Source organism: Blennius ocellaris, assembly GCF_963422515.1.
Source record: "Blennius ocellaris genome assembly, chromosome: 8".
In the NCBI taxonomy this organism is placed as follows: domain Eukaryota; kingdom Metazoa; phylum Chordata; class Actinopteri; order Blenniiformes; family Blenniidae; genus Blennius; species Blennius ocellaris.
Genome location: NC_137657.1, coordinates 13220627 through 13248057, shown reverse-complemented (window position 1 = coordinate 13248057; position 27431 = coordinate 13220627). Strand labels below are relative to the sequence as shown.

General features: G+C 43.9%; 2 protein-coding genes across 3 annotated transcripts; one reads left to right on the top strand and one right to left on the bottom strand.

Moving 5' to 3' along the window:
• Positions 1–674: 674 nt before the first annotated feature.
• On the bottom strand, positions 675–14473 carry usp5 (ubiquitin specific peptidase 5 (isopeptidase T)). 2 transcript variants are annotated; one of them, XM_080500668.1, is made up of 20 exons: positions 14248–14473; positions 12853–12981; positions 12636–12702; positions 11982–12109; positions 11031–11176; positions 10256–10440; positions 10070–10164; positions 8450–8643; positions 7329–7415; positions 6518–6605; positions 6252–6377; positions 6011–6164; positions 5156–5318; positions 4980–5068; positions 4601–4786; positions 4166–4309; positions 3945–4087; positions 2239–2389; positions 2047–2131; positions 675–1533 (listed from the first exon to the last, which is right to left on the bottom strand). In XM_080500668.1, the coding sequence occupies exons 1-20, from the start codon at positions 14353–14355 to the stop codon at positions 1440–1442; spliced, it is 2562 nt and encodes an 853-aa protein (XP_080356794.1). In that variant the 5' UTR covers positions 14356–14473; the 3' UTR covers positions 675–1439. The 2 variants fall into 2 exon arrangements, with proteins under 2 accessions (XP_080356794.1, XP_080356795.1); XM_080500669.1 differs by having other exon boundaries at positions 4658–4786.
• Positions 14474–17094: 2621 nt separating this feature from the next.
• On the top strand, positions 17095–26677 carry p3h3 (prolyl 3-hydroxylase 3; the record flags this gene model as incomplete). The annotated part of the gene is made up of 16 exons (XM_080500488.1): positions 17095–17383; positions 19666–19850; positions 19994–20152; positions 21193–21385; positions 21467–21598; positions 21687–21829; positions 22221–22310; positions 22388–22440; positions 22529–22608; positions 22702–22829; positions 22906–23001; positions 23076–23226; positions 23318–23435; positions 23985–24060; positions 24181–24321; positions 26183–26677. The coding sequence occupies 16 exons, from the start codon at positions 17095–17097 to the stop codon at positions 26354–26356; spliced, it is 2208 nt and encodes a 735-aa protein (XP_080356614.1). The 3' UTR covers positions 26357–26677.
• Between the last annotated feature and the right edge of the window lie 754 nt (positions 26678–27431).

Below are 27431 nucleotides of genomic sequence, written 5' to 3'. Positions count from 1 at the left end.
AGTGCATTGTCATTCTAGCAGTATGTTGTGGCTACAGGTGAATGGATAAAAGAACATTTCTCAGTAAATTGAATTAGAAAAAAACCACAATGTGTCAAACAAACCAACATAAAGCAAGAATCCTCGAGATTATTTTAAAGAAGTTATTGGCTATATAAACCAAGATGTTATATTATCAAATGAACATTGTAAATTAATCGTGAACAAAATTACAAACCCTACCTTGTAACAGTACAAGTAACCTAAACTACTGAAAGTATTTGTAAGTGGTTAACTCCTTTCATAATGTACTTCATATTTAGTATTGTATTTTGTATTTTAAGTTACCGGAACATCATTTCTACAAGTAAGTGAGTTTTGAGTAGTTTATAAGAGCATCTGAACATTTTAAACCACAGTACTTTGCCTTCGGAGTCCAATTCAAGAGCAATCGATACACGGAGTCTACTTTTTTTTTGAAACCTCTGGATGTCTGAATAAGTGTTGCATGGTGGCTTTAACGTACAAATAACCAAACCAGCACAGGATTTCAACAATATGAAAGAATCACTTCATTTGCTTTAAAAAAAAAAAAACACGCCGTGAAATCCTTAGCGGGGAAACCCGAGAAGAGACGTGATCGTAGGCCGGAGGTTCCTGCAGAAGTGAAACCACGAGAGGCAGATGGACAGAAAGACATTTTATTTTTATTTGTCACAGCAGAAGTAACAAAGCATTTGTTTCCAAAATAAAAACAAAATAATAGAAGAATCACCCAGATATAACCCTCATCAAACTTTTAACAAAAAAACAAAGTGATTTGGTGTTTTGACTTATTTTATTTTCTTTATGCGACACAAAGTTGAGCCGTAGTTTATTGGTTCACTTGACATTTTCTCATATTGAACTGTTGCTTGGAACATATGGGGACACCATAGCTGCGATCTCCTCTTAACAGACCCGGGAACAAACATACTTTGCGAGGGAGGGGCAGTGACTACTGACAGCAGTGGGAATCAATAGTCGGAATATTGTCGACGTAAACTTGAACTATGAACGAACAAGAAAAGGTCTGAGCCGCCAGAGCACCTCTGGCAGGTGGTGACTCGTTCCCTGAAGCAGGTTCGGAGTTATACGCAGACCTTTTCTGAGTAAAAAGGCTGGACCCAGCGATTGACGAAATCTCAAGACGATTCCCAGTTTGACTCGAGGAAGTTGAACAGTTAAATCTGCCTGCGGTTTGTAACCGGTGGATTTGAGAAAAAAGAAAAAGAAAAAGGAACAGCTACCCCCTCCCCCCAAAAAAACACCTCAACTGTACATCTGCACCAATTAGTTTAAGGGTGTATATATGCAATCTCAGAGATTTATTTACATGTTTGTCAGTTGTGAAGCGTGCCGGGGGTTTTGAATTGTAAGAGCTTGTTGGAGTGCAACTATAAATGTTGTCATTCTGCGCCTCATTCTGGCACCCTGCGGTAGAAGTAGAGGTATCCCAGGTCTTTGGGGGGTTTCTCTGAAGCGCACACCTTCTGATCGTTGAAGATGACCCACCTGAGAAACACAAACAGCTGCTGTTAACAACCATATGACGGCATGATTAAATAATGTCACGCCTGCAGATACAAAAGACCTCGTTTTTTTTTTTAATAGAAACTAAAAAAAAAAAAAAAAAAAAAAATGCTTGCCGTGGGAGAAGAGGATTTGTGAATATAAAACTCTCTCACTCGAATAATATCTTAATAATGGAGCAAATCAGCAGCGATGAAATTATGTTTGGAGTATGGCGCCCCCTGCTGAGCCACATGGACACAAGCTTCTATCACACTAACTGTGCATGTTTTATGCCCTGACAGGTAAATTATGATCCAATTACAAAACGGAGAGCATATTTAATGAATACCTCCAAACTGTGATTCACTGTTGTTTCCTTTCAAATAAACAATTAATGAATTAAACTGAATTTCTCGATTATTCACTTTCACAATATGAATTGATTTTTAAATGCCTCCCTCCCCTGTGAGGCTTTCAAAAGGCGATTTAACCAATAATTCAGAGCACACTCACTGCTGGTCCTTCTTGATGTGACAGACGTAGTGGCCACACATGGTGCTCGTCCCCATGTGGCTGATGAAGGCGAACAACTCGTATTCTGGAGAGGAGACAAAAAAAACCCCAAAACAAAACCCGACGTATGAGTTCATTCATGTTTAAATTACAAAATACTCCGGATTTCATGGTGCCAATTGTTGGACTCACTGCCAGGTCCGTCTCTGACTCGAGGCCCAGGGGGAGGCTCCCTGGCGCTCTCGCTCTCTGCAGCCGAGCGACCTCCTTCAGACACGTCCATGGACTCCAGGTCGTCCAGGTGAGAGAAGATCCAGTCCACCGCCCGGTGCAGGACGTTACTCTGAGCGGGAAATTACAATGAATTAACTCAAAACATTTCAAGTTTCATATTGCGATAATTCACTAAAGAGCCAGAAATGACGCTGCCCGATTGCAACAATGAAACCAGAGTGATGCTCAACTGTGACGTTTCACAGCAACATACAAGAAATGAAACATCAAACCCACCATCTGCGGAAAAATTAGTTCTCTGACTCAACATGGGCGCATTTTTGGCAGGAAGATGATTTCTATAATCTCCTATTGAGAATGCGTTTGTACACGGAAACCAATGAGAAACCAACCTTTTCAGTCTTAAGACTTTTGTTTTGAAGGTGAAGGTGAGGAGGACTTTAGATTCCGACATACGACTGAATGAACTCCACACTGTGTACGGTCAGTAAATGGCTGAGTGCATGATTGGAGCGTGGACCATAATGAAAACCCACCTCAACTATGAAACATTATTTCGTGTGGATTGTTACAAACATTACGTGTTTGAGAACACAAAGTACAGGCGTTCTCATTACATCATCATTTGCCTTTGGACAGATTCATCTCATCCTAAATGCCACATGGACTTCAGATGTGTAATAATGACACACGAAGGGAATTAATGACCTGAGCCTACGAACAAAAACCTAAAAATTGTCTATTAATCCCATAAGAAACATTTCAAAACTTCAAAGTGTTTGTGGCCGCTAGATGAAACCCCCCACCAAAAAAAGTATGCTATTAATCAGCGACGCTTGTTTATCAGAACTGCTTTGTTCTGTGATGCATGGTAGCTAATTAAAGTGCATAATAAAATCCCCGGAGGTAAATAAATGGCTTGTCAGTGCAGTGAGGGAGTCAAGTTTAATGAAAGAATTTGAAAACCTGCTACTACGCACAGATCACAAACTGCAAAACGAAGACGGACCTGACCGCAGGACTGTGCAAACTAAAACCGGACAGAAATCTCCTCGCTGATCACATCCTTTGTTACCGATTCATAGCCTGTGGACGGATTTTGACGTTTCACTGGATCGGCTTTAATTCCCTCAGCCTGAGCGGCCGGGTGTGAAGCGGTGGGTATACAGATCGGCACAGAGACCGAGCCTGTATTTAATTTTGCAGAAAAAATATGGCAGGTTCTCCGCGTTGGAGGAGTTTCAGCTTTTTATTTGCGAGACAGTTGGAGGGTAGAAACGTTCAGGGTAGAAACGTCAGAAATCAAGTGTCTGCTCAGAATGAGTCCTGTTTACTTACAGATGAAAGTGTAAACTGCGGGTAACGGGAACACACCAGAGAGAATTTCTGCACTCCGCACAGAGTTTTATAACCTGATCAAATGAGCAACGATGAAGCAGCGGGATTGGTTCTGGGCATGAGGTGTGACATTGACTCTGCCTCTTCGTCAAAGGGGCAAGTTATCTTTCATGAGGCTAAAGCCCATCAGACTTTATTTCACGGTTGCTCTGGGAAAGACTTGCTGGACGTGCTGGAGAAACACGCGTCCGAACTCTTAACTCCTGAAGTCTGGGAAGCTCACGTGGAAACCATCAGGAAACCCCCCCCCCCCTCCGATTCCTCACCGTAGCGCGAAGTGCTTTGGTTGCCTGGTCTCTGCTGAAGCCCATGGAGACGATGGTCGCCAGGTGCTCCTCGGAGACGCTCTCGGTGGGCGTGGTCCCGGGCCCGGAGCTGCAGCCCGGTACCACCAGAGGGGCGGAGAAGTCTGCGGCCAGTCGAGAGCAGGGGTGATGAGACAGACTGACCATAGCGCTTTATAACGTAGCCTCATCGGTTCACGCACCTGGATCGTCCATATGGCCCATGATCCAGTTCATGGCCGCATCGATTCCAGTGTTCCCAGTGTAGTACACTGCTTTCCTGCAGGCCTCCAGTGGAAATCCCATTTCACATAGCTGAGACACGGTGGAGTCGTCGAGGACTGGAGCTGAGAGTGTTGAGGGGGAAGAGTTGAATTACTTTGGATGCGCTTAAACTCATTGCGCCAAAAAGTAAATAAATTACTGAGGTTGAAAATACACAAAACTCATATTCTATGAAAAATGAAATCATGTCTTTCTCGCTCCAAAATGTGAATCAAATAATGCCAAAATATAAATAAAAAAAGACAACAGACGAACTCGTGGAAACAGAAAAGGCCGAAATCAGAAAAGAAGGAAACGAGGTGGACGTATGAGAGGAGGGACTGGAGAAGAGCAGAAATGACAGACAGACTGACACAGCAGTGGGGAGTAGAGAGAGTCGTCCTCATCGTTGCCATGGGAACCCAGGATACCTTTAACCTCAACGTCTGGGGTCATGAGTGGGGGCGGGGCCACCTCAGGTAGGAGCTCCTCTCCTGGCTGCTGGCCGGTCGCACGCAGCGCGCTCAGGTCCAGAGTGTCGGGAACGTCGATGCTCACATCTGCAGGGAGGAAAAAGAAAAATACCCATCATCCACTGCGGTGTATCGCTCACTGTTTCAAAGTATTCACAGACCCTGGAGGCCCAGTTTGTGTTAGTGAGCAGACTTCACAAAGTCTTAAGAGTAAATATTATATAAAAAAAGGAAAGGAAAAAAAAAAAAAGTGTTTTGCTTTAATAACATGTTTGCTTACCCAGTTTCTTGGGCACCCAGTCAAGGCCAAAGGTGAACTTCTTAATTTGGATAACCAGGTGGTCGGGGAATGAGGCAAAGCGGGTCGTTCTGACAAATTACAGCGGGAAAAAACAAGAGATCAGATAGCTTCCGGGTAATTACTAAAGGTTAGAGAGTCGCTGGCTGTCCTCGTACTTGGTAGCGGTGGTCTTGGCTTGCACAGCCGAGCTCCAGAAGTCTGTGAGGACCTCTGGCTCGCTGAGGGCCGCCATGCAAGCTGTGAAGGGGATTTGTGCCCGCACTGTTGGGGCTGATGTGTCTCCTTCCTCACGGCGCCGCTCTGCCTCCTGAAGCTCCTCTGTTATTGGAAAAAAAAAAATAAACACACACACAAAAACAAATATAAGCACTGAAATAAAGCACAGTAAACTTTGACTGTCAGTTATTCACCTGGAGGATGTTGATGACATCTGACTGAATCCTTGTTAAATGGTCATTGTGTCATTCATTTTAAAAGTAGTTTGCAAATATTTAAAGTAGGTAGATAAAGATAAAGACATTGCCTATAAATGTAAATGGGTGTTACTATTTCCACTGCTCTAGACAAATTCACTGGTGTTCCAGTGCTTGCATTAAAACAAGATGTGGGATATGGAGGGTTTTCAACATGTCCCAGATGCAGAGTGATGCTCAGCTCGGAGCTCTTGGAAAGTGTGACCCGCTCTAAATAGCCGTCAGAAAGCGGTACACTGTGTCCATAAAGAGGATGGACGCGGTCGGCGACACCGCTGCGGCATGGAAACGACGCTCGTCTGATCAGAAGAGGCCCAAAGTGTACCGAAACATTTTCCACACTATTACAGGACTGAAATGGATGAAAACGACACCGGAGGTGTCACAGCAAATATCAAGGCCTGTCAGACCAGGAAACATTTTCCTGATCTTGTATTAGTGACCCTGCTCTTAGGTAATAGGAGCAGCACCGGACGTGTGTCAGTTCGGCACTAGTGCCATTTTTTGCTTGTATACTTGCACATTAGAGCTCCTCACCTGTATTGGTCGCCTGGTCCATAGGCACGGGCAGCTGAACTATGTAGTCCACTCTCTGTGTGTACTTTGCTTTCTGCGATTGCTCGCACACGATCCTCTCCTCCACCAGGTACCGGAAGGCTTCCGACGGGTTGGAGCCGGAGCGACAGTTTCTCTGAGAGAAATAATTAAAATATTCAGATTGAAGCAGAGCTGACGGAGCGCTCGTTTGGGGGAAGCAGGAAGTCGAGTGCGAGCGTACCTCCACCATGTTTATGAAGTGCAATAAAAACTCCTGAGCGTCCTGCTGTCGATTGGTGGAAAACTCCGGGTGGCCCCGCCCAACAAGTGCTTTGAACATTCGTGGCGCGATTCCGATTTGGTCTCCCTGTAAAGCATCGGCGACAGGATTTGTCTTTAAGAAAGCCAATATCGGACACAAAAAGTCGCTCGTTTCTCAGAGTAAATCTGAAAACGAGGCCAAACCGAGACCTGGAAATTCACCGCAACCCGAGTGTTCCTTCTTACCCTGGGTTCAGGTGTGCCGTTTTCATCTCCGGGGTCTGGAGCTGGTTTGGAATACTCTCCTGACAGCAGACCGTAACCGAGCTTGGCTCTGAGAGAGACAAAAACGAAGCCGACGTCACTGTGCATCCAGTGGCATTGCAGCACTGAGCACAAGAACGGGATTTGGACACCAGCCTGGAAATATCTTTGGCTTTTGGGTATCACTTTGGATTTTCTAATTTGAGAGAAAATATTCTCATACCTGATGAGATTTTAGAAAAGTTTCTGTTTGAGAGAAAGATAACCATTTAATACAAACCGACATGATGCACTAAACTGCATTCTGATGGTGTCGTTTTACTTGAGCAGTATAGATGTGTTTTTGCAGGTTAAAATGAGAGAGAATAGAAGTAAGATTTATATTTTTCCCCTCCCGCATGAAGCTTAAACAACTCAATGCCAGGTGTCAGTTTAAGTCTGTATAAACCCTGCTGATATCATTTCAGTTCAGGGGGGGGGATCAGCCACATTAAAAGACAAATATTACATTTTAAGACTGAGCTGTCAGGAGAGGCAGACATAATCAGCTTTGTCTGACAGCTGGCACACGACTACGGTACACGAGTGTGACGCTTCTCTTCATTTACGGAGCAGGTTGGCTACATTTCCACCACGGCGCAGGACAAAGGAGGCAAGAATGCTCAAGCGGAAATAATGGCTCGTGGAGAATTTTCTTGCATAAAGGAAAAGTGCATAACTAAACTCCCAGCCTGGTGCCACTGGCAGGATTTAGAGAGTTGGGTACAGGCGTGTTGGGAGTCTTGTCACTTACACTTGAGTTTTGAAGTCCTGGGTCGGGTCGCTTGGCGCTTCGTCAATTATCTTGGACACGTGGTCGCCGTCAATGTTGGGCACGTACCTGCGAGGGAAGGAGAGAAACTCCATTTTTGCATTCGTCGTCAAGACTTTAAGCTGTCTAACCTGAAGGGTTTCAGTTTTTCCACATGAATATTCAAACGAGGAACACGTATTGATATAAAGAACAAGTTGTGATGCATAATGTAACGTGGTCTGCCACGAGGCACAGCAAGTGGAGTGTAAATGATGTTGCTGCCTATCACCTCTTAAAGATGGATGGAATTTGAACAAAAACTAAACAAAAAAAGAAAAACGGATCCAGTTTTGTTTTTATTATTATTATCCTGCCTCACAGTAAAAAAATAAAACAACTGGGTAAACAATGACAAAGTAGGAGATGCTGTCAAATGTTTATCAGTCACACATTTTGTAGTTCTGCTTGGAAGTCGCTGGGACATCATTCACACCCCTGCAGACGTTAACAGCGTGATTCCAGCAAGGCGAGAACAGAAACACAGAACTGGGGCATGAAAACAGTCTTTACTTTTAAATTCAGAAGTGGGAGAAAATTGTATTGACATTTTTGACATTCATGAATTCTTTTTTCAGGGAGTAAGTGCAAAGCATGTTGCCAGGCAACCCGAGTCTCCAATATTCATGTTCAACATGGGAGCTCACCTACTAGATGCATTTGGAAACAAAATTGTGTCAAAACGAAATAAGCCTCTAGAAAAGATAAGAAGCACTCAAAGTGTCAGGCCTTTAAATGGAAAAAAAAAATGTCTGAGAGGCATCTTGTAATTGCATGTGTCATAATGTGAAAATAATTTAGAAAAACACAGAAATATTTCAAAATAAAACCCAAAAAGTAGTTTTTTCCTAACTTTAAGTGAGTACCTATTATTGACTTCAAGCGGAAATGCTTAGAAATCAATTTCTGCGAAAGAAACTGTGTATTTTCCCTTTTATAAACTTGTGTAGTGTCCAATTTAATGACTCAATGTTGTCACCCCTCCTTCACTCTGTTGACACTGTTCCTCGGTCTTTGTCGTTGTTGTTATTATTTGTGTGAATGTCAAAAACAAAGTTACTCACTTGCTCTGGAAGTCCGGGACAGTGAAGAGCACTTGCATGACAGAGTTGAGGTAGCAGCTGTTTCCCAGGTTCTTCATGCCGGTCAGGCCGGGGCCGAACATGGGCCGGAGGGTGGTGCCCGACTCCTGGATCACCTCCCACTCCCCCACGCGCTGGTTCACGGCGATCTCCAACTCCGTCATGGTCCGCTCGGTCTGTTCGGTCACAGAGAATATGGAGTTGGAAATGAATGCAAACTCATTTTTCACTTCTGTTATTTGCAACAACCGCGAATCATGAAGGGAATCCGTGAGAGCAACGTTCTAAGATGAAGCGACAACATTCAAGCGGATGAGCAAGAAGCTGCGAAAGAGACTTGAGTGTTTGCACTTTGTCGTTTTCTTTACTCGAGCGGGACTCCTTCGCCCCCTGCCGGCTGCAACATCATTAAGTTTGTGCAGCAATACATTAGGAAGACAAGAAACAACATTAGAGGACACAGTGAGCGGCATGCAGATCTTCGGATTGAAAACTGTGAGGTCTGTGGTCTGCAGATGAGAAACAGGTGGCAAAATAAATGAACGGCAGCAGGAAGTCGTAAGTGAAACAGGTGTTAAGGAAATTGTGTGAAACAGCAGGGAAATGCAACGAGAATACGCTGCTGCTTTAACCTACGCAGTGATAATTCTATGCTGTTTTATCAGAAAAGACGCAAGACACAGACAGGAGCCATTTAAAGGAAGTGGAATACAATGCAAATGTTGACTGTGCATAAATCAGTCACGCTATTTGAAGCCTCGCTTTATTCTTTCAAACTTCAGACATGAAAGTCAAAAATACCTCCGAATTTTTTGTATTGTATTGTATTTTATCCTATTTGTCAATATGGTTAACCTGACGATCAGCCATTAATATTATAAATCATTGTAACAATAGTATATACTTTTCATTGATGTTGTGAAGAGCTTTTGGGTTGCTCTCTTCTTACATCCAGGATTCAAAGCCCACAAATTAAGTTAAAATTCTGTAAAATTCTAATCAGAAGTGTTGGCTCAAGGCCAAGGCCAACACTTCTGATTAGAATTTTACAGAATTTTAACTTTTATAGGTCATGTTCTTGCAACCACTTATCCAACAAGCTTTCTGCTTTTTACCATTTCAATAATTTCACTTTTTATATACCGGTATATATATATATATATATATTTTTTTTTTTTTTTTTTTTTTTTACTTTGTTCAAACAGAGCAAAGTAAAGATTTTTCTTTATGCACCCGCAGTCTAAAAAAAACAAAAAACGAATGGAAACCCAGTGATATTACTATAAAACCCTCTCCTTATCCTCTTTAACATCACTGGCTCCGACTTTGCAGCAATCAGATGAAGCAGAGCGAGGCAGAGAGTTCTGGTTGTCGGCCAAGAGGAGGGAGAAATCCAATAGCTCAGATTGAATTCGCAACTCCAGTTGTAAAGCAGCACGCTGATCAATATTTCTGTCTACAAGAACCTGATCTGAAGCTGAATATTGATACCCAAGAAGTAAAATAGATGGATCAAATGCTTTGCAGTGGCTATTGAATGAATAATAAAGCATATTTATTCAGGTTGGTTTCCCTCAAACTCAGCAGAAACTCAAGACTCGCCTTCTCCATGGTCATCATGTCGATGCCAAAGTGGGAGAGATGCTCAGGTAGCTTGGAGTCCAGCACCATGTCGTCCTCGTCGTAGGAATACACGTCTGGACATTGAGAAAACAGCCGTGTTAATGACACGCGTATACGAGAGCAAAAACTCCACCGCCAATCAAAGTCGGGATCGTTTCTGCTCACCAGCTCCATCTGGAGTGATGGTTCCCAGTTTGACGGCGAGCGGGTAGCCCGTCTCCTGGAAGTGGAGGAGGGCGTGGTTGTTGCCCCCGGAGCCGTCGAAGTACCTGCGACCGCACAGCACCTTGCCGTCTGTCAGGTTCGCCCACAGATTCTCCTGGAGGTCACACACGTCGCACCGCCAGCCGCTAAGATACAGGGAAGGAAAGTCATTAACTCTTGAAAAAGACCGCTTTGCTCTTACCCTCTCTTTTTTCCCGTTTTCAGTGGCAGGAGAAATATTGAAAATGTTGTTATCGGAAGCAGAACAGCATTATGTCGCTACAATAACTGATAATTGGTGAGGAAATTAAACAGCCACATGTTTATTCAGACATGTGACATTTCATCACTTGTGAGGAAACGTTAAAGCCACGGAGGTTGTGAGCAGATGAGCACTCTTGGTAATGGAGGCTCACAGTTTGTGTCTCGATGAGATTCAATACACCTGACTGTAATGAGCGGTTTACCGTTCTCCACACACTTGGTTGAATAACATAAACACAGTCCCACGTAATGACCTGGCACGCAACTCTACAATCTTTCTGTGTGGATGGAGATTGTGATGGGAACATGGGAGGTCTGAACGCTAAAAACTTCTGAAGCTAAAAAAGTAAAGCAATGCCGTTTCCTGCGGGTCGTTCTGGGTAAGGCCTATCCCTCTGGGCCCACAAGCACACACCTCCGATCTACATGACCTAGCATGGCACACGCAACGACTGGAGAGCCGTGGTCTCACCTGGGAGGGATCTTCACTCCGTTGTCGAGTTGTTTAAGATCAGGCGCATGCCGCGACTCCTGTCTCACCTCTCCATCCCACTGCTGAACTTGCAGGGCGTGAGACACTGAGTCGGCTGCCATGATACCTGCCATTGACAGAGACACCTGGAGGCGGGAACCAAGAAGCAACGGATCAAACTCAAACCTGAGAGCTCAAAATCCTTCGTTTTTGTAAATGTTAACAACAAACGGACATTTTGCATTTTGTTATCATGTGATCCCACTTGTACATTGTTCAATATACAGCAAAACCTCTGGTGTAGGACTTGAAGCAAGATTTGCATGAATGCCTTACTGTTTGCAGCACTTATGTAAGGCGACCTTTATGGTCTAAATGCGTGTCCTTTTTCATTCTCCCACATGTATTTAATCAGTTACTTGAACGACACCGCTGGAAACGCATTTATTGCGGATCACACTCTGATGGGAGAACACTCACCCACATGTGGAACTCCATATTGTCATGCATTATGATGCCTCATGAAGAGGTAAGCGTTCATGATCCAGGGGAAACAAAGCCACGGCCCACATGGTTTTGACAAGGCTGTATCCCTGAGTGAGTCTCTTTACCAAGATTTGAGCAGTGCTTTATGATGGCATGTTTATTGAAATTAAATATTTTGGTGCAGGGAAACATTAAAAGTATGCAGGGCTCCCCCCCCCCCCCAGGATCAGGATTGAAGATTTCTGAACTATCCTCTTAGGATATGACTTATTACAACGACACTTTAACAACCTCAATCACTGCAATGATTTTTATTTTCTTAAAATTATAACATCATGGCATTTCATACAATGACGCACACATATCAGGTTCAGCCATGCGGCGTAGTGGCACTGGGCCAACAGAGACAGACCGCCATCGGAACATACAGTTCCTCAAATTAAAAAGTGAAAACGGATAACTCACCCGCTCCTTCACAACATCGGGCATGGTGGTGAGATCATCTGAAGTCACCTCCTGTCTGTCTGGGAGGATGACCACCTTCACATCTTCCTCATAAAGCTCCTGCTCCACATCGAACCCTCCTTCAATCCCTGCGGAGACCCAAGAATTGGGGTTGGCGCATTCTTGCTTCAGAGATGAAAACACAATCCCTACGTTTAAAAAAAATCAGGCTTAAACCATACTTATCTGATAAAGCCTGTAGTTACCACTGGCTCAGATCACACTGAATTATAATGTTCTCTCACCATACATTAATAGGTCAACACTGCCTGTCATGAGCAGCATGCGCCTCTCTGATGTAGTCGAGCCTCCCTCTTCTCTGTCTGCCCCTGCTTGCTGATATCAACACGTTTGTGGCCATCAGTCTGATCCTTTTTTTCTCTTATTATCAGTCTAAGCAGAAAGCAGAAACCTCAAAATCCGGTTGCGTTTGACATTTCTTCCTGGTTTAAGGGATTTATTTTCCTCTCCACTGTCACCCACAGCTCATGTGAGATTGTTGTTGGATTTTCCTCACGTGACATGAAATGGCCATGTCGTAATTGGCACTGCATCCATAAAACTGAATTAAATTCCTAAGGAGGCAGCAATAATAATTAGTGTTTATACAAATACCAATAGCCAGTCTGGTGGGCTTTTTCTTAGGTGGGTGTCCAGAGCCAGAGTTGTTGTCATCTTCTTTCTATGAGAATAAAACCGAATGTTTGTCAGCTTTGCGGAGGGGGGAAAAGTCAAAGTGACAGTAGCATTTATTGTCAACACATTCTTGAATGATGTGGAACGGATCACTGTCTTGAAAGGAATGCATTATAGAGTGAACCGAAATGCCTACCTTGGCCTTACGTGTCCGGGTGATGTGCAGGTAGGCCCTCTGACCAGACCGAGCATGGTGTCTGTCCACATACTGACTCCCAAAACCCAGGAAAGTGTTCATGCACACATACAAGCCTCCGTCAGTTTCCTGTGAGAAAGAAAGAGAAAAACCTTTATACAACATCTCGGAATCATGACACGGCTCAAGAGGAAGTGAGCTCAATAGAATATGCGTCTTTCCCAGAGTGGAAAACAAATTACACTGTAACATCACAATAATATCAGAGTAATTAATAATTAGTATTCAATCACCATTAGTAGTGTTTGTACTTTAACTTGTTTTTATTTATGAGGGTTTCTTTATAACAAAGGTCAGTTGATGTCGGCACGTTCATCGCTGGTTTAAGTTGTTTTATTGCTGCTTTGATCCAAAATGAATTAATATATGAATCCATTAGTCAGACACCTAGAGTGTCTAGCTCTGTAGCCGCACTACATGATAATAATGACAAAGAGCTGGTCAACAGATCTATTCTGTCTATATGCACTCTGGCTGACTCCAATAACACAAACACACAAAGAGCAGGTTAATTGTGGAGTCTTAAGTTGACTGTAGATGTAAATGGAGGATTGTCTCTTTGTGTTGGCTCTGTGATGCACAGACATGTCCAGGGTGTAACCTGCCTCTCATCACTTGTCAGCCAGCCTAGTGGCCGGCCACTCTCTACACAACAGCAGAGATGGAGGATGGGTGGCAGAGGAGGATTTATCATATATTTATAAGATTCAGTTAAACAGATGTACTGCAGAGACAGGCATTAACCAAAGCAGAGATTTCAAAGTTCAAAGGAAGCATGACTGGCTTTATCTCGTGCAATCTGACAACCTCAACTTACAATAAGGTTTAAAATAATTGCACTGTATTTAAATTAAGTGGCTCTAATCTTCCAGCAACAGCCCTGATGGGCTTCATGTCACAGCATCTGTTACTGGAAGCTACTTAAATATGTGCTAACCTTAGCATCTGTGTTTAGCACCACTCATTTAATGTTTAAAAAGTCCACGACTAAAGTAATGTGTCATATTTGATTGATAAATATTGAGATCAGAACACTGAACGTTTAATAAAAAGTGTGACCATACATTAAATAACAAAATCGGGCAAAGCAGCACAGCGAGCGAACGAGTTGCGACCACAGCTAAGTTTCCATTACAGTGCATTATTAGCTTAGCTTGATGCTAACATGCTAGTTAGCCTAAACGTTAAAATCCCAATAAAACGGAGCGCTAATGTGCAGGAAACGGTGGTCAAACGTTACGTTTGGTGGAAGCGAGAGCAAGACTGAGGACGCGGAGGGTAAATCCGGAGTGTTTGTTCGCTGACGGTATGATTTACAAAGAGAAGATGGCTCACCGGCGAGGAAAATGACAAGGCGCATTCGTCTTTGTGGACACGGTCCCCGGGCTTCGGGACCCGAATTGTGGACAAAACCGACCTCAAAACCTCACCAACGTCCGCCATTGTGAGCTCGCTCGTTCCGCCTGTCAGTGGGACAATTGGTCCTCGGAGTTTCGAACCCCAGCCTAAGATTTCCCGGCTCGGATGAGCGTGAGTTGTGTGGCCCGTACTGTGCAGAGTGTTTGGCTGAATGAATCATGGGACGCCGCCGACGTGAGTTCAGAGAAGGCCGGACAGACGCTGCCTGGCAGCAGTCAGAGGGGCGACACTTCTCACCGTAACACCCAGACTATGAGGCGCTTCTCACCGTAACACCCAGAATACGAGCTCCCACGATATCTGATCGAAATTCGTAATTTGTCCACATAAAAGAGCCATATTTTAAATTTGCGTGATGCATATTGAGATTGTTTTTAATTTACTGTCCACCTCTTCAATCAAATTAAGTTTTTAAAAGTTGTTATAAGGCCCCCAAAACATCACCAACAAACGTTGGGCCAAGAAGGCTGTGTTTTCTTGTGTTTTTTTTTTTTTTTCTTAATTTAGTTTTCAAAATTTCTGGTTATTTAATGACTTTTTGCTGTGTGCATTTTGTCTCTGAATAAAGCCATTAAAAAAAAAAAATCTAAAACTACTTCTTCTTCTCCTTCTACTATTGGGTTTAACAGCAATTTGCATAGATAAAGTTGCATTGGCACCATTTGCAGGTTCTCTCTATCTCCATCGTTTCCCACCGCTCTCAACTTCCCTAATGGCTGTTTCTCTCTCTCTGATCAGCAGCTTTTTAATCCCTGATGATGGTTTCCCTTTCTTCTTCTTCATCACTTGGTTTCAATGGCAGTTGGCATCCATAAGGTTACACTACTGCTATCTGCGGGTTCCAGCTAGCCCATACCATTCCCACCGCTCAAAAAGATAAGAAAGAAAGAAAGAAAGGAAGGAAGAAAGAAAGAAATACTTATAATTCATTATTCTAAATGATCAATAATTAAAGATTTGTTTGTTTAAAGGTATACAGGAGGATTTTCAGGAATTTTAGGAAAGAACCGCCCTCTCCACCGTTTGAAAAAAATGCACATGCGCAACGCTGTACCTGCTCCCGAGACGGAACGCCTACTAAAACGCGTGCGAGAGACACGCACGAGCCCAGTTCTCCTCGTGCACGCTCTGTTTACAAGTCACAAGTCGGCATCGCTCACATAAGCTCACTTTACAAGAAGATTTGCACCAGAGGGGGAGAAACTGTGTAAAAATGTCAGAGAATAATGCGTCGGGTCGGCCACCGGCATGATGAGAACCGTGTAGAGTGAGCTGCGCGCAGGGACGAGCACGTACGACGGGCTTACGTCATATATCACCAGAATGATTGACAATTGGGAGGACCAGTTATTTTGATGATCCACCCGGAAGAAGAAAATCCTCTACTATACCTTTAATTAAAAAAAACTTCAATGTAGAACATTTTTACTTGTGTGACTGCATAATCTCAATATTACAAACCCTTGAAACGACTGTGGACTTCCCCATTGCCTCTCTCCCCAGGACACAGACTGAGGTTGGAAAGATGGCATTCATGCACTCTGCCTGGAACCCTCTTCAAAAATCACTAACATGATTGTGGATGTGTGTAGAAGGGGTCTTTAATTCCAGGCCTTGAGGGCTGGTTTCCTGCACATTTTGGATGTCTCCCAACTTCAGTACCCATCAATCTAATATTGATGTCATCATCAATCTTGTAAAAAAATTTTTTAAAAAAGAAAGAAAAAAAGGCCCAATACGTGCCTTTTATTGCATTCAGGTGTGTTGCAAGTCGGAGAGACCTCAAACATGCAGGACACTGGCCCTCGTGGCCTGGAATTGAGGATGTTTTATTGTATAGTACAATCATCATCTGTATTTGCATGGTCTTCATTGTATCATGTTTGTTTTTGTGGTCTTTCTTCACCATCTGTTTCCTCTTTCTCTGCTCCATCCAGCCATTTCCTTCCCCCTTGTACTCTCATATCGCTCACTTTACTATGTAATATAACTCATCCGCAGTACTCTGGGACTTTCTTTCTCTTTTTGTTTGTTTATAGGATTACTTCCTTTCTATTAGTCTCTGTCTACCATCTATCATTGTTTTTAATGCTGCCATTTTGGCCAGGCCTCGACTGTAAAAGAGATCATTTGATCTCAAGCAACTGCTTGCATTTTTATTTTCTGACTGTCTTTTAAGATCTATTTTCGCACAGAGCTGCACTTTTTTTTATTACATATTTTGAGAGCACTGAATGTTGAATTCAGTTTCAACATTCAATTCTGTTACAATGCAAAAATGCAAATCATGATGGACATTTAATAATTTCGCAGTTGTCTCTCTCTCTCTCTTTTTTTTTTTTTTTACTATTTGATTATTTAATGCATTTTGTGCTCAAAAGCAGAGTGTGGATGTAAAAATGAGGACGCGTATGTCCCTTGGGACGAGAGGAAATATTGGCTGTTTTGTTGGTAGAATTAATGGTGAAGTAATTGTCCATTCAACACGCCACCCCCATCTGGTGGCGATATATTGATACTGCACCTCAAACAAACTTAGTTCCATGTTGTTTTCCTCTGAACTCGTCCAGAAAGTTAGCAAATACAAGTCAGGATGAATTTGATTTGATCCCGGACATAAAGAGGAGCTGTGTGCACGCAGCTCATGAGATGACACCGGACAGGAGGGATCTTGGTGGGCTGACTCCTTTCCTTTCCTAAATATTTCCCTAGTCCCTCCTCTCCTCCTCCTCTCCTCCACAGACTGAGCTGCTCTCCGGGACCATGGCGCTGCACTCTCAGCTCGCCTCTGTCTACGTGGCGTGTCGTCTCCTTCTCCTCTCCTGGCCTCGCTCCTCCTCGGCGGCTCCGAGCGGCCCCTACGCGTCGTCCCTCCTGCAGCCGTACGACCTGGTGTACTACAGCGGGGTGCGCGCCTACTTCGGCCAGGAGTGGAGCCGAGCCGCGGAGCTGCTGGAGAAGTCCATCGACACCAAGCAGACGCTGCTGTCGGTCCGCAGGCAGTGTCACGATGACTGCGTCTCCGCCGGGTCGCGCGCTCTCAACAAGATGGGTGAGCCGGGGGACCGGTTTGTATGACGTCTATACTCCACGTGAATGGGATTCACAACCAGGGGACGCATGAACGGGGTTATTCTGTCACGCCGGATCTGAATGAACACTTCAGGTGTTCACAAGACACCTTCAACTTTGTTATATTCTTAATCCAGCTACAGAAGAGAAGCCAAATCGAGGCCCTAAAGCAGAGGGGTCAAACATAACATAGGGCCCGGGGGGCCCAAAACCGGCCCACTGACCTTTGGCTAAGCCCCGCCCCCCTTGAGTTACTGCAACAGTATTATGTGATTAATATTATATGGCGAGATTGCTAAGATCATACAAAACATTGCCTTAATTTGGAACAAATGTAGACGTTTGGGTTGTCTGCCACACAGCTTCAGCCACAGGAGATATTTTGTCCATGATTTGTTTGGGTTTTGGAAATGGGATCAAGTAAACCTCAGTTGCTTATCCTTTCGTTATTGTAGCATGTTCTCCAGGCACATTTATGCATCTCAAATTAGTTAAATCGCTCAGAAAACAAACGTGTCGCCACTTTTAAATGGTTCTCTACGAAGGTGTTCTGCTGACAATGTCCGAGTCGGCTTTCCCGGCTGGGAGTTGAAGGCTATTGGTTCGTTTGCATTCAGGCATCCTTAGTTAGGATAGTCGTAATAATTTCATGCCTGAATCAACAATCAAGCAAAATGTACTAAAAAACAAGCAAGTCAAGAAACACTGCTGGTGAGAACTCCAGATGCACGTTTAAATTAAATTAAATGAAATATCAATTAAACAAAACAAAACTGTTCTAATTTGGTGCCTGTGTTTATGGCAAATCGCGTGGCGATCGCAATACTAAGAAGTAAAGGCTTTCTAGTCAACAACTGTACGTTTATCTGACGTTTATGAAGGAGTTGTATTTCTATTTGTTCCCTTTCACTGGTCGGAAAGATAATAGTTTCATAAAACCACCACTTGTTGTTTTTTTGTTTTATGGTTTACATTTTGCCTTTTTGGACGCTCTCACTTCACCTGCACAGGTGTTAGTGTCTGCCCCGTGATTGGTCAAGATCTGAGCTGTCAGTCATCATTGCAGCAGGATCAGAGATTCTTTCTCTCTTTCTCCACAATCCACGAGCCTGTGCCCAGGGGACGCTGTGGCACATAACTCAAAGACAAGCTTAACGTTGGGAGGAGCAGTCCTGTGTGAAGGTGCTCTTTATTTATGGAGAAACATGCAGGAAAGAAAAACACTGTGCCGAACATAAAAGTGCTCAGTGTTTGTTTTTTCGTTTTGATATATTAGGACCCCCCCGGGGCTCTCATCCCAATTTGGGATTGATTTTATTGTGGTGCAATGCACAAACTTTTTTTTTTTTTCCTCCTCCAAGCCCCACAGGTCTTACAAGACAACCGAGCTGTAACGTGAATCACAAGAATACTAAACAAGTAAATCATCCTGACGGTTAGCAAGCTTTAGAGACCAACTTAGTCAAGCCATCAGAATGAATTGTGTCCTGGTTGGTCATCAGAAGTGCAACAAAACTTTTTAGGATCTTGAAGCAGTCGTGAAAATTATATGTTGACTTTCTTCACTCAAAAAGAGCAATTTGTGGAACATATTCTCATTTTCCTTTCATTGGCATTAATCAATAACATCAATTTCTTCTCCAGCAGAAGGTCTGTGACCTGAAAGCATCACGAGGCTTTTACTGTTCGTGTTCTTCTATTTTATTTCTAATTTGAATTTTATAGCTGAGAGTTGTTGTTCTTTCAGTTTATAGGCGACAGAGTAAAACTAATAGAAATGTTTCCAACATTTCTTCAACTAGTGACACTATTTATCGCGTCGTATTATGTCAAGTGGCCGTAGCATTTCGGTGCCCTCGGTGAGAAAATCATAGACAAGCCAAGAAGAAACTTGAGGGATTTAATATGCTGTCAATGCTGACGGTGCAGATTTATCGCATGTTTTATGCATGAAAAGATTTTTTTTGCAAAACGTGCAAAAAAGTAGCAAACGGTTAAAAACTAATAAAATGTCAGCTGTTCCTATTTGTAGTTTTAAATTCCCACAAGGATTAATAACAGATTTCTATTCTATTCTATTCTATTTGGCACATGTGTGCACCATAAACTATAGTATAGTTTATAGTATAGTAGAGTTATATATCACAGAACCCTGTGACATATATGCAGATGATGGGTACTGATAGAAGTAGGTAATAGTGAAGTGTCTTCAGGGCTCCGCCTCCTCGAGTTCAGTCTCCTGCGTGTTTCCTGTGGCGTCAGACTCTGAGGAGGGGAGCCTGTGGGACCTCTGGATGCTGGACTGGGTGCAGCAGAGAGCCGAGTGTCTGAGGTTCTGTGTGGGACGCTCCGTCACCCCCGCGGGGCAGCTCCCCGTTTCCACTGACATCGAGTATGAATTCAGCACCCGGAACCCTTATAACTTTCTGCAGGTCACATACTACAAGGTGAGATGTTCACTTTGAACACTTTTTCTATTCTAGCATTTAGGAATAATTGAATGTCTTTGCTGCTATTCTGAGCGTCGTAATTTAGGCGACGGTTGTGTTTTAAAACGGCGCCTCTTCCTTTGTCTTTTTGTTCATACCAGCTGCAGAAGCTGCAGAAGGCGGCCTCCGCGGCTTACACCTACTTTGTGGCGAACCCCAGTCACCTGGAGATGAGGAACAACATCGAGAAGTACAGGCGTATGAAGGGTGTGACCGAGGAAGACTTTCAGGACAGGGAGATAGAAAATGAGAAACACTGGGTGAGCATGAAAAGAATGAACCGCATTCAAGGTCACCAGTTCATTCACGCAGTCTGCACAAACAACTTCCAATCACTGTAGTTACCAGAATAACACCAAAAACAAAAGATCACAAGGCAATAAGAAGAAGCAAAAGGTGAACCGCTATCTGTGGTAAACATGGGACAGAATGTCTTTTTCTATATTTGGTTGGCTTGTATGAAAGTTAAGAACTGCAGTGTAAAACAGCAGATTCCGTATGAACATGTTTTCATCAGTTTATCCTATTCAGCCTTCTCTCTTCATCTTGATCTTTCCTTTAGTCATTTAGCTTTTTCAACTTATCTGTTTTGAGTCATTTCTTTCCACATATCAAACGTGCAGCTTTACCGTCACGTGCAGCTTTACCGTCACTGACTGTTTACCGTCACAGTAACTTTGGCCACATTAACTACCGAACTCTTCTATATTTGGATTTATTCATGGATAATTCTCTGTAAAGTGGATTTGGAAACTCAACATTAATCACCTACTGTGAATGTTCGTCATATTATCGTAATGTGTCGCCTCAAGCTTTTTTTTTAAGTACATTCGACTATAAAAAGTGAGAGTTTTAAGTAAGCGTACACGTCAAAGAGCAATAAAGTGGTTTTGGAGAGAAGTGTTTTAGAGTAGTAATTGAAGAAAGAGAGGCAGAAATGGCCCGAGGGACTGAATTCCAGAGCTTGATTTACTCACTGAAGACTTCTGCTTGAGCAACTCATTTTGTGTTCAAACACACTTGTTATAACAGGATTAAGGCTTAAATGCTCCGTAAACACATAGTTGATTCTCGAGAATGTTCCTCCCCTCTGAAACTGAAAAACTATTGTGTGTATTTGTTTAAATGCTTGTATTTATCGATAATTGATCAAATTCAAATATTTGATTCCACTATTCAGGAATGTTCTCACAATTGAGAGACAATGAATGCATTATATTTACTGTAATTTCCCATCAAAAGCTGACCCGGACACATTTTTTTGGAGTGTTATTGTAACCACAATGTCTTCCTCTGTCAGATTTTGTACGACACTGCACTGCAGCACGAGGCCTCCTCTGACTGGGTGCAGGCGGCAGGTCGGTGGAAAGCGTGCGTGAACGAAACGCTGCGACAGATGGAGGAGTGCAGGGTGCAGTGTGAGTTGACCCCCCAACAGATGCCCGAGGACAGAGGCACCGACAGTGTCGACGGCGCGTTTGAAAAGGCTGCAGGTAATGGAGGACGTTTTGGATCAATTCCCTGTGACCATCAGTGGAGGGAGATTTATCCGTCTTTATTTATTCCCGTTGCAGCGCTCGCTCTGTCCGTGCTCTGGTGCCGGCAGTACTGTGTGACGCAGGCTGCCACGCGACCCGGCAGGATCTCGGCTCAGGAGGACTACCTCCCCACGCAGCTCGAGCACCTGCACATTGCAGAGTTTAAAGGTCAGCCTGTGGAGGTCAAACTGAAGGCCCGGTCGGTGTGGCTCTTCAGCACCACGTGACCTCACTCTTCGTCCGTTCTTGCAAACAGCTGGTGACGTCGTCGGAGCATTGCGGACGCTTCGCTCCCTGCTGCTGTTTTACCCCTCAGACAAAGACTCCTTGGACAACCTGCAGCTCTACCAGGAGACACTAGAGGGAGATGCAGAGTCGCTGGCAGCACAGCCCATTCAGGTACAGGGGAATGGGGACATGGAGGCAGAGCGCTGCAGTTAACACAGGGTCACAAACTCTGGCAGACAAGAAACTGTGTGAGAGGAAGGCAGAGGACACAACTTTTTCAACGTTGTTCCACCAAACGACAGAAGTCATATAATGACTGAAACCATGTAGATCAATATTGTATTACTCCATATACTATGAAAAACAAACAATAATAATCAGAATCCATAACACATAATCAACCTCCTCACACCCTTGTCTGTGGGACCAAGCCTTCGTCACTGCCGCTGCTCTCCAGAACTCAAAAAGCACTATATAAGGTCGATTTATTATTATTATGATGATTATTTATAATCAGAATAATAAAAGTTGACTTCATGTTTGTGTGTGATTTCCCCAACAGGAGATTGTTGGATATATAAGTCACTCATTGGAGGAAAAGAAGCTTCTGTATTTCGGTATGGAGAACTTTGACTTCAAATTCATTGACCCAGTAAGTATGTTCTTTGTAGAGTGTCTGAATAAAAAGTGGATTTCTTGTTGAACATTATCATTGATTCCAATGTGAAGGACCTTTGGACTCCAGAGGATGTCGTGCCTGAATCGCTCAGAGAAAGTTGGAGGTAATAAAGCAAAAAAATAATAATTCAGTGATTCAGTGACAAGTTCGTGTATAAGTAATGTTCAGTAATTTATTTATTTTACCATTAGAGCTGAAAAAGAGAAAATTAATGAGAAGATAAAAGCAGGAGAGCAGCTGGAGGAAGTCGATGACAGTGGCTTTTTTTCAGGTGAGACAGTCATTCTGTCTGTGTTGTCTCAGAAGACGGTATCCCTTCACCCACTTCATCCCCCCCTTTTCCTCGTCTCCGTCCTCTTCTCAGGAGGTGCGGTCCACCAGGCGGGTGTGACCATCACCATGGATGACGGACTTCTGAATGGGACCAATCGAGTCGTCCTGGACGGAGTCATGACCGAGAAGGAGTGTGACAAGATACTTCAGTTGGCCTCAGTACGTTTCCTGTCGTGACGAACGCGCCTCTCACTCCGATGCACGCAAAGACGCTTTCGGCTTCGTGTCGTTTCAGGAGGCGGCTTCCGTCGGCGACGGTTACAGGGGACGCCGCTCTCCTCACACGCCTCACGAGACATTCGAGGGTCTGACCGTCCTCCGAGCGGTGAAGGTGGGTGAAGGAAGAGCCGGCGCCGGCAGGCGCGTGACAAGTGTCCTGATCCCTCGCTGCTGTCTGCTCCACAGCTGGCTCAGGACGGCCTGGTGAACCAGTCGGACGCCATGCTGCTACACGAGCTGGGTGAAAGAGTGCGGGTGCTGCTGCACTCTTACTTCCGGAGCCCCTCGGGACTTCACATCTCCTTCACACACCTGGTCTGCCGCAGTGCCGTTGCAGGTGAGAATACCCGCGTGCCAATAAGCCCATAAGATAAGAGTTTTATACTGTAAAATGTGTCGTGAACGTTGTGGATTTGAACTCCCCGCAGGGGAGCAGGAGGGCAGACTGGACCTGTCTCACCCAGTCCACGTGGACAACTGTCTCCTTGAGCCGCAGACAAAGCAGTGCTGGCGGGAGCCGCCTGCATTCATACACAGAGACCTCAGGTAACGGTTCACTGTTATTATCAACTATGACCCTTGACAGAAATAATCCCAGAAGCTGCTTTTAGAGTGATACCTGTTAGTTCTTCAGTCCAGTGATGTTACATTTATTTTTCAAGTTCGGCCCTTTTCTAGCTGATCTCAGATGACTATGGAGGAAGACGAGACACTATCCAGTCCAACACAGGGAAAACACTCTGACAATACAAACAATCACACAGAGTGACCAAAGAGGCAACAGTTAACCAAACACACATCTCTCCGGGTTGTGGGAGGAAACTGGAGTAAAACCCATGTAGAGGGAGAACATGCAAACTACAAAATTGTGTTGGCTAGTAGGATTTATATGCTAGAATCAGTTGACTTGACAGGTGATGTTGTGGTAATATAATTTTTTTATTAGGAATAGAAAAGAAAATACATAAATTGCATCTTTTTTTTTATTCCTGTTTTTCAAGATTGTATCAGTCAAATAACGGGACTCGTGTTTTATGTGCTCGTGTGTGTTACGTGTTTTGTTTTTGTTTTTAAATAAGCATCGCTTTGTTTCAGTGCTGTTCTTTACCTGAATGACAACTTTGACGGCGGAGAGCTGTTCTTCACTAACAGAGATGCGAAGACGGTAACGGTAAGTGGCTCTGTCTTTCAACACCGGATTTTAATCTTCCGAGATTAAGCGTCTTAAATTGCAACGTGTTTGTTTGCGTTTGTAAGCACTGGGCGCTTCTCTTCTCCTTTGTGTCTCCAGGCCCAAGTGAAACCCGGCTGTGGTCGACTGGTGGGCTTCTCCTCTGGCCCGGTGAACCCGCACGGCGTCACTGCGGTGACCAATGGCCGCCGCTGTGCTCTGGCTCTGTGGTTCACCAAGGAGAAGCTCTACAGGGACATGGTGAGCATTATGACCTCCTCCTCCTCCTCCTCCTCCTCCAGCCTTCTGCAGTCATGTGGTCGTCGATGTCGTGACACCAGTGTTGGATAACAATACCAGCTGGAACACAATGCAAATCTGCTGATTGTTTGCATGTTTTCTCATTTAGAGTCTGTGGCCACATCTTGTCGGCGCCCGTCAGGGCGGCCCCCCCGGCGAAACAAGATCATCCTTTCAGTTCATAAAACAAAGCTTTAAAAGCATTTTAATATAGTGTCATTATATGCAATCCATCACTTCGTATAATCACACATGGAAAAGAAAAGTTGTCGTGCACTCATTTGTAAAACAAACTGAATTGTCAGAAGCGCCATTGAAGAGCTGCTCTTTATTCAATGAGATCAGCACAGACGTTGAGATAGTCAGAGTTGTTATAATGTCCCGGAAAGCTCCAGCGTCATGCAGTCAAACAGAGTCACTTATGAGAGAAGTAGCCTGGATCACAGACGATTTTTTTGCACTCACTTGCTATCTTGCATTGCTTTTGTTCTGCCACTGTTGTAATCCCTGTTTGTTTTCAAATCAAACTCGTTCATTCAAAGACTCAGAAGTACAATACAGTCAAGTACAAGTTCCATGTCTGCCTATTAATAGTGAACCAGGGGCCACGACAGGCCCTCGCTTTTTGTTTATGACACGTCTGCTTTTCTGAAAAGAAGCAGTGAAGCACATTTGTTGAGTTAAATTAATGGTTTGATTATTTCTTTTACTCATAGGCAAAAATGAGCTACAGTGTCGTCCGTGCTCATTAAGTTACATGCAAATTAAATGTGGCGCAATACTTTTATTTAGTCTCAGACAAGAGTCGGTGCAATATCAGCGTCACTGGACTGGGCTGGAATGGTACAACCAGTTTTAGGGTTTTTTTTGTCTGAAGGCGTGACATCATTCTAAGCGAGGAACAACTGCGAAGCAGTATATAGTTCCAATATCTTTTTTTCTGAATTTCATTGATTTTGTGAACAGTTTTTGTTGTTGTGATTTAAAAACAAAACAAAACAACAAACCCTGTTAATTCTGTGACTGTTGCCCTCTGGCTGCTGCTCATATTGTGCCACAGAAGAGAAAATTGCCAGAACAATGTGAGAATTCTGGCCTGAACGTTGTAATTACACTGACATGGCGCTGCAGTGGTTGGCACGCTTGTTTGAACCTGGTTCAAGCAAAAATGTAATTTGATATTGGGAACATGGTCCAAGTGTTTCTTGCTTGTGGGCCGTTTTCCTACCGTGTCGAGACGTGGAGGTAATAGACGTTCACCAACGAAACCATGGGCAAAAAAAAAGGTTGCAGAAAGTCGACATCTAACTCGTAAGCAAAGTTGTGTTTTTCATCTTTGGAGAACCAAGACTGCATTTCAATTTGCCATCACATGAGTAAACATGTCGATAAATAAGAACGTAAGGAATGCAGACAAGAAACAGTAGCTTATCTAGACTCTGTAACGTGCTTTCTTTTTGAGAGCAATATTGAAACGGAGCGTCGACCTTCATGAGAAGCACAATTCTTTTCATGGGGCCCATTGGGGAAAATTAATTGGCTTACCTGACCTCTCACTTTTTTACTACAGGGGGATACAGTTTATCTCCTCCCTGCATAATAATTAAAAATACTTCACCGGCAGACTGGATCAAATGTCGATTAAACTAAGTGAAATGCACAATAACTCAGGCTTTATACTATACCTTTCAATAATTGTCAGTTGGTTATGGTTGCTAGTTACTTTTAAGCCTTTGTTGGATTTTTTTTTGTTTTTGTTTAAGTTATTCCCCCCAACCTGCTTTTTAACCGAGTGCTCTATCTTGTTGCATCTCTCCCTCAGGAGCGAGAGGAGGCAGAGGCCCTGTGGGCTGCAGACGGACACAGCGAGTTTAAAAAGGAGGAGCAGGAGACGGAGGGCGGCTCCTCCACGAGCCGGAACGCTCGGAGCGCTCAGGCGTCAAAGGAGAAGAGCAGGGGGAGAGGCAGGGTGACGGGGGCCAAGGATGAGCTGTGAGAGGCGGAACAAACCCGACAGACTGAAAATGAAGTGGTTTCCTGTTCACATCCGTTCTGCCGGAACAGCCGGCCTCTCCCTGATGATGAGGCCCGAACTCCACACGGATGAACCTCGCTCCTCTTGTACGACGGGACTTTTCGTGATCTTCAGGAGCTCCGGGTTTCAAGCCTTTTTGTTTACAGTTTGCATGTGCGTGTGTGTATATACTGTAATTATACTGTATATGATGAAGGTAAATGAGAGAAACCAGGTACATTTCTTTTTTTTTATGTCCGCTTTCAGGAATTCATCACTGACTTAAAAAATGAAGAAAATAAAGTGAATAATAAATGTGCCTCTATTTGACTAAGTTTGTAAAAATGACTTTGTTCAGTGGGAGCTGCTCGGAGGAGGAACGTGGAGCGAGACATGAAATCAGACATCGGCCTCACTGCCAGCGACTGTAACGGCGACATTAGCGTCATGGGCCCACTGTTCAAGGTAGTAAGAGGGAGAGGAGGGAACACAGAGAGAAAGAGGTGCATGTGGGAAAAAAAAGGATAGAAATAGAGAGATTACTGTTAATCCCTCATAAATGAGTGCATTTGTTTATGAAGCTTAAAAAATCTCCCATTTAGAATATGGAATAGTAATCCAGCGAGAGATCATTTAATCATTCACGTTCAGCTGAGCGACACTCGACCGCCCACTTCCATCTTAACCCCCCCCATTACAACCAGTGCCCCCATTCAGGCCCCCCCCCCTTCTGATCCAGTCTTGTGCATTAGGTACTGAGTCAAGTGCTGTTTATGGCCCATATTAACACTCTCACTCCCCCCCGTGTTTTAATCCCTTGCTGCTGCAGAATTGGGTCGACGGGCCTCTTTAATGGAGCCTCGGCTTTAACCTTTTCCCTCCCTCACACACACTGAGACCACGCTGTCCCCTAAAAGTCTGCATTAATCTTCACATAAGTAGGTGTTATTTTTCCATAATGCATCTTGATATCGTCACATTAAGCACCCCCGGCCGTCTACCGTTCTAATTATACCGTCGGCGGAAAGGTATGAAAATTACAGCCGTATTATGTCAT